At 33.7% G+C, this 7,361-nt stretch overlaps 1 protein-coding gene across 2 annotated transcripts; it reads right to left on the reverse strand.

Moving 5' to 3' along the window:
* Positions 1-1,060: 1,060 nt before the first annotated feature.
* Positions 1,061-6,199, reverse strand: LOC110664537 (54S ribosomal protein L51, mitochondrial). 2 transcript variants are annotated; one of them, XM_021824259.2, is made up of 4 exons: positions 5,915-6,114; positions 4,283-4,362; positions 2,748-2,854; positions 1,061-1,440 (listed from the first exon to the last, which is right to left on the reverse strand). In XM_021824259.2, the coding sequence occupies exons 2-4, from the start codon at positions 4,360-4,362 to the stop codon at positions 1,268-1,270; spliced, it is 360 nt and encodes a 119-aa protein (XP_021679951.2). In that variant the 5' UTR covers positions 5,915-6,114; the 3' UTR covers positions 1,061-1,267. The 2 variants fall into 2 exon arrangements, with proteins under 2 accessions (XP_021679951.2, XP_057987945.1); XM_058131962.1 differs by lacking the exons at positions 1,061-1,440; positions 4,283-4,362 and having other exon boundaries at positions 5,915-6,199.
* Between the last annotated feature and the right edge of the window lie 1,162 nt (positions 6,200-7,361).

Below are 7,361 nucleotides of genomic sequence, written 5' to 3' on the forward strand. Positions count from 1 at the left end.
TTTGTTATAGATGTTTTGTTATAATTTTTTTTAATCGAATAAAATGTTTTTATAATTTAATATTTTATAATTCACCATATATTTATAAATGTTTTGTAGATGCATCTTAATTAGTCCCAAATAAAAATTTTTTACTTTCGTCCTTAATCATAGGCAAATTATTAGATACACCTAGTATATGTGCACCTTTACTTACAAAACAATGGGTCTATCTTCCTAATTTTATAATATAACTGCTTTTATGTAAGTGCTTGGTGTACTATTTTTTTTTAGTGCACCAATTATACTCTATAATTTGCCACAAAACAGATATACCAAAGTGGCCCTAAGCAGTATATATATGAAAGCAAAAGCCTGAAAGACAAAAGTAGAAAAATATTTACCCAAATCAGTAAATTTGGCAATATTGTCTGATTTCAAACGAGAGAATATAGTTGCAGCCACCACTTTTTAACTATATCATAAATTCATCAAAGAGAAAAAAGTTATCACAATATTTGAATTCATGATCTCTTGTAACTTGAATTCGAATTCATAATCTCTTGTAATAATTCATTAAACTGCTAGCCCAATAGTTATCGCGGCCAACATCAATAGTGGTGCAATATAGTTGTGCAACACTAAGCAAATTGCTTAAAGAAAGAGCAACAATCTACTTCTGCATTAACCTTTTGATAACTAGATATAAACTGTCAAATAATTCTCAAACAGTCTCCAATGCCAAAACCATAATTAATGGGTAGCATGCAAGGATTTTGGAAAAGGTGATTGTGAACGTCTTAAGGTTGCTGGGTAGATGATTATGGGGTTAGAGTTGGCATTAGATCCTTGGGGAGAGAGGGGCACTTGGGGGGCATAGTTGATGGTGGTGATTTGAGTGGTGGATTTTGGTTGGGCTGGTGGAGTTTCGTCAAATTTTCAATGGTAAGTACACAAGCAATCAGCTTATTCATATTGGCCATTAAAAGCCTATAATGCTACCCTAAATTAGATCAAGTACCATTTATGTCAATATATATGCACATGCATTAGATGGCTAAATTTTACACTATGAAAAATCTTAAAAATGTTTTGCCTATTTTTAGAGCAAAACCAAATGAGAATTGAAACATGTCGAAAAGACAATATAACCGAGTTCAATACTACAATCCAAAGCATCATATAAAGCATTTTCATCTGATTCTGTAACTAGTACTAAGTCATTGTTATAGCTTTATGACACTAAAAGCATGGCAACAACAGCTATTCATTAAGCGGTTTTCATGCCTCAAAATCTAACTGCTGTTGTCCATGTACCTTGCACGCTTGGGTGCTGGGTAACATGCCTTGTCTTTAGTTTTACCACCTTTCTTCCCAATGAATTCCTTAGCCTGGTCGCTTGCAGAAGTACTTCATCTGGAGTCAAATTCTTCACACAAACCACCCGCTCATTTTTGTTCTCTGCAAACATGCAAAGAAAAAAGACTAAAGAGGCTTTCTAAATGCATGCAAATCACACCATATGCTCAAATACAGGAAGATCAAATGTATCAAGAGGCTCAGGCACTACTTTTTAATGAGGAATTAAGCCACTCTTGAATAAAAAACATTTAATGTTGAACCAAAAAATTTCATACAAAGAAAAAAGAAACTCTAAAAATCCACTCAAGGGAGGGGAATATGTAGACCCATCACCCATGTTCCATAATGCCAAAATCTCCAGTGCCCATGTCAATTCTGTTGTTACATTTCAATGCCATCACCATATAAAAAAAGGTTTCTCAACACATAGAATTCACCATACAGAGAACTTTTGCCTCCATGAGAACACTGAGTTTCAAGTTAGAAAGAAGGATCAATTAGCACCTCCCACAAATCGGAGAAAGGAACAAAAACCTCAAAAAGCATCTGGGCATCTCTTCTGTGACTGACAAGCAAGAAGGTTATGGAAGAAATAAACCCTACCTACAATTGTTTCTACAATAGGTTCAGCCTTGCCATGATTTAATTAGGGGATGATGGCCGGCAACAAGGTGGAAGGATTCTAAGGAAAATCAAATTCAAAGACATAAAGGGACATGGCCCTTGAATTTGAGGGAATGGTTGAAAAAAGGAATGAATCCATGCTTATCTCCATCCTTAGAGAGGTTCTCACTACCAAGCATCATCATAGAGATTCAGGAGCAAGACATTTCATAGCAATCTCTCTCTAGAATTTTGACCATCTTTTGCTTAAGTAGGTTTCTTCTGAAATCTAATTCAGCGATTATTCTATTGTCAATTTTAGTAATACTTGTTAACCATAAACAATAACCCAATTCTATTATACTTCCCTATATATTTGTCTACCTAATGAAGCAATTACAGCACAAAATTCAAGAAAAGTGTGTATGAATTACCTTTATTGATCTTAGCTCTTTTGTCCTTTTAACATTAAAAAATTAATGTATTTGTCCAAAAATTAAAAAATAATAAAATAATACTAATTTTAGCTTTATTAGAATTTACATATTATAATATTCTTCATAGGCTTAATTGGTTTAAAAATTTTTGTAATCAATTGAACAAACTAAATTTTTTTGAAAAGCTTAACTGCACATTTGAGACAAGTATTGGAGCCTCCAGATGCATTTGTCCATACTTGAAAGAAAAAGTCATACAAAATGCACAAATCCGTGTGCATGCTCACACACACAAATTCACACACACACACACACACACACACACATAGAGAGAGAGAGAGAGAGAGAGAGAGAGAGAGAGACTACCATAAAAAGCCTTCAAATATGGATGTTGCCCACGATTGAGTTCAGTAATCAACTCTAACTGAGGATTTCCTTCTTTAAATGCTGGCAGTTGTGACTCCATAAATGCCCTGCCACATTTGATAATCAGCAATATTGGACAAGGAATTCAAGCCACTAGATTTTGCAGCAACGCAGTTCATATCCATGACTAGCATGTATTTGGTACTGCAATGCCTATTCATGTAGCTTTATTTAAACAAACTTATCAAAATTACCAATCTACAAAGCATTAATAAGCATAAAGAAGTATAAAATAAACATAGACTTTTACCATTAATACCATTTAGAAAATAAAACAAATGCAAATTTTGGACATTCGAAAACAAACCTAGATTATTTATATTCTAAAACAAATTCAAATAGCACTATTGGTGTTGTTAGAAAAAATGAGAAGAACCGTTTTTAGATAACGTAGAAACAGATTACCTAAATAACATGTTAATACTTCTTTATTTACAAATAGATGGCAACTAATCAAGAAATAACTTAGCTAAATAGCATGCTAGTGTCCTTTTTTGGAAAAAAAATAAAGAAGCAATATCAGAAAAATACTGACATGACGGGCCAACATAGCATTGTCGGTTATATTTAAAAAAGGACGATTTCAGTTAAAATAGAAATAGAGGAGTCCAAAATGTAGTTAAGATGAGAAAGATAATAAGAGAATATTGAGAACAACGTATGAGGAGAGGAATTAAAAGGACCAAGAGTGTTGGAAATGAAAATATGGGAGGTTTACGATCCTAGGTGTGGTGGTATGATGAGATATTGGTGACTAGTTATCATCGATGACACTAATTCCGAAAACTTCATAGTGTCTCAATATCGAATTCTAGTAGATAGGAAAATTTCAAGCCGAGTTGTAGTGTTTTTTCACTTATTGAAATGCTCACCGAATGAGGAAATAAAGAAGGCGTGCCTTTTCAAAGCCTTGCATTTGGAACAAGGCACACATCTAGGCATATAAGGCAAGTGCTTGGTGAGTGTCGCTAGCGTTTCTCCTATAGAGGTGTTAGGGTTGAAGTTTGGTGAGCCTTAAGCCTAAGGCACAACTTTAATAACTATGCATGTAATCCTAACGAGATATAATAGTTCCAAAGAAGCTGACTCATCACAAGACGACTTGAAAATTGTAGAACATTGATAATACATATTAGGAAGTTATTCTACTATAGATATAAACAATTTTTTATAGAATATTAAAAACAATCATATCAAGCAGAAATTAAAATAGCAGAATGAAATGTGATGGTTTCCATGGGATTACACAAGTAACTTTGAGTTTGAGATCAAACACATGAAAATTTAAGACATATTCACTGTCACATTAAACAATTTAATATCAACACATCAAGGAAGCAATAATGCAAAATATTTTGGCCTAGCACTTAATTTCTGAAAATGCCTCTACAGCTCTACCTTTTCAATCCTTCCATATGGAAACATGCCTGTTACTGTTAGTTAATTATATGTAACATAAAGATCAAAAATGGTACCTGATGCCCCTACTACTTCCTCCCCAGTCACAATAGCTCACAATCAGCTTTTGAAGTTGCCACACACCTCTCAAAGCCATCTAAAATTCAAAGATAATGAGCTAAAACTAAACATGGTAGGATGAAAATGTAAAATGTTTCATTAAAAGATGATATATCTATGATAAGCACGGAAACATATGAAATGGGGCAAAATGAAGAACAGCAACAGCTAGGCTTAATTCCAAACTAATTGGGTTCAGCTGTATGAATCCTCTTTTGCATTGAGCTCAACCAATTCCACATTAATATTAAAAAAATGTAAATCTTGCAAAAACTAAATAAGGAAGGAAGGTTTTGGCTACAAAGAAAAGAAAGAACCAAACTATATGGAGAATCAAAAGCAAATTTGGATTTTTTTTTTCTCTCTTTTTTCTTGCACATGTGATCCAAAGTAAACAAATTGTAGAGGAAGTGGCGGGTGTTGGTGCACACGCCATGTAGAGAAAATATCGAAATTACAGAGCTCAAAATAATTTACATTCTAAAAAACTTATCAACAAGAGTATATCAAAAGAGGTTACAAGAAACAAAGAGATCATTCAAAGGACTACCCATCCAAATAATAAATCATACTAATAGAAATAGGAACAGTTGAAAATAATCCCCAGAAACAAAAATCTCTCATGATTAGTATTTCAGTTACAACCAAAAACAAGTACACTGAACCAAACCCACAAAACCGAAGAAGAAAATCAGACTTTTTCCCTACACCACTCCGAAGTCCGAACCATAGTTGTTAGGCAACTGAACCAAACCAACAAATTTCAGTTTGGTTTTAGGAATGTTTGAATCAGTTTTATTTGGGCCTTCAAAATATATTGCAGCAAAGATCCCAGGAAAAAAATGATATAACTAACCAAATTCTCTTAACAAGGATATATAAAGGAGGCTGGAAAGAAGAAATGTCGTTGGTAATTGAAAATGTTAACTTACCACAATGAACGTGAAAAGAATAGAAAATATTAAAAAATCCTCATTTACTTTTTCCCTTCAGATATACATGCTGCTACATAAGTAGTGTTGAAGAAGGTCCAGCTATTTACACCAGAAATGCCCAAGACACAACACAAAAGACTCCTTGTAGTTCATAGTTTAAATTCCTTTACTTCATGTAACATAATATGAAGAACAAAAGTACTTAAAATAGCAAATCAATAAAAATGGGTCAGAATAAAGCTTTCACGATATGCTGATAACTCTTCACAGCTCAGCAAGATAGCCAACAAATTAATTAAATAAGAACAGAAAATAATCTAGACAACTTCAAAGTTAAATTCAGTCTAACAAAGATCAGAAATTGACATGGAAATCAAAAAAATTCATGTTTGAGTCCAGTGATAATAAATATTAAAACACCCGGCAAAGGCAACTAACTTTCGGATGAAAAATGAAACTTTAATAGTTTAATGCTCTAAAAACACCCAGAAAGTCAATAATCAAGCTAATCTCAACAGAAAGCAAAGCCATAAGAACTAAAAGGAAAATCCCAACACAACAAATCAAGCAAAATTCTCACAACAGATAAGCACCCAAATAATCACAAGGCAAGTCACAACAGATCAAGCACCCCAATTCAGTTTCAGCTCACACCTTAATGCTCAAGCAATTCTTAATTAAATTACAGCAGGAGTACAGCAGACGAGGAGATGTTGCGTCGGTCGGGCAGGAGAGCAGAGGGTACGTGACGTCCTGAGGAGGTAAAGCTCTTGGCGTCGGCGTCGTTGATGAGAAGAACTGAGAAGAGGGGAACTGAGAAGGTGGTGGGTCAGGCCTCTGCGCCGCATTACAACTGAGAGGAAGAGACGTGCAGATATAATGGGCTGGGCTGAACTGGACTGGGCTAAGATGATGAACATTCATTAGACCTGGACAGCAGAAGAAGTGGGCTTTCTACGGAGAGGAAAAAAAACCGAATTGAATCAATTTAATCCAAAAACTAAATTAAAAAATCAAACTAAATTGATTTGGTTTTATTTTTTTTTAGTAAAAAACAGTGTTGTAAAGGGGAAAAAAAGGTGCCAGCAAGGCGAGCTTCGACTGACGCCTTGCCTGAAGCGAGGCAAATGAGAAAAGGCACGCACTTGAGACCTTTGATGCGAGAGGTGATGGATCGAAGAAGTGATGCCTCTTCAGGGAAATGAAATGCTGTTTTTATAAATTTTTGTTTTAATAGCATAAAACAAAAGAAAACCTCCACTTTACACTACCTACAAGTAGCAGAACACAAGGAGAAACAAAGCAACCAAGTATTTTCTTCCTTTTTTTTCTTCTCGCTCTTTCTCTCATCTTCACATTCTTTGCCCTCTCTCTTTCCTTTACTCTTCTTCTATTTTCTTCGCCTTTCACCTGCATTGCGCAACATGCAAGCAGGTCTAGCAGCTACTGCCATCTAGGGCTTTTTTTTTCCCCATTCTCTCCTTCTTCTTCTCTTATTCTCTCCTTCTATGGTCCATTCTTCACACCAGCAGTACCAGCCTTCCAGCACTTTATTATTTTTTTTTTCAATTTTTTTTTGTTAAATGGATAGTGTAATATGCTTATTTTATTAAATGGATATTGTTGTTTTATGATTTTTATTAAATGGGTATTGTGATTTGTGATATGTTTTTATTAAATGGGTAATGATGTTCTTGTTATGATGTGTAATTTTGGAAATTATTGATAAATTTAATTATTTAATACTTTAATTTTTTATTTGTTTGAATTGAGACAGTATTGATATTAATTTTTGATAGCTTTTATTACTGTTACATAAATTCTTTTTTTTTTAATATGCTTTTTAATTATTAAAGTAGTCAAAAGTATAAATTTTTATGTTAAATATATATATATATATAATATATTTAAATAATTTAAACTAGGGCATCTCATTTCAAAAAGGCTCTCGTCTCGTCTCACCTCTCACCTAAGGTCATAAGGTACTCTGTTACTTTTTGCTTTGATAATACTGATAAAAACCATTGTGTGCTCACTCTTAATTTGAACCGTAAAATCCTTAATTTATTATATCAAGTGAACATTAGGAGAAAGGCATAGT

This window comes from Hevea brasiliensis, chromosome 13, assembly GCF_030052815.1.
Source record: "Hevea brasiliensis isolate MT/VB/25A 57/8 chromosome 13, ASM3005281v1, whole genome shotgun sequence".
Taxonomy (NCBI): Eukaryota; Viridiplantae; Streptophyta; class Magnoliopsida; order Malpighiales; family Euphorbiaceae; genus Hevea; species Hevea brasiliensis.

Bases quoted from the DNA above. Each gene is read 5' to 3' on its own strand.
- LOC110664537 (XM_021824259.2), bottom strand. From the start codon at position 4,362: ATGGCTTTGAGAGGTGTGTGGCAACTTCAAAAGCTGATTGTGAGCTAT. The intron at 2,855-4,282 runs GTACCATTTTTG...CAAATGTGGCAG, and splicing joins GGAAGTAGTAGGGGCATCAG to GGCATTTATGGAGTCACAAC. The intron at 1,441-2,747 runs GTAGTCTCTCTC...GCATGTTTGCAG, and splicing joins ATATTTGAAGGCTTTTTATG to AGAACAAAAATGAGCGGGTG.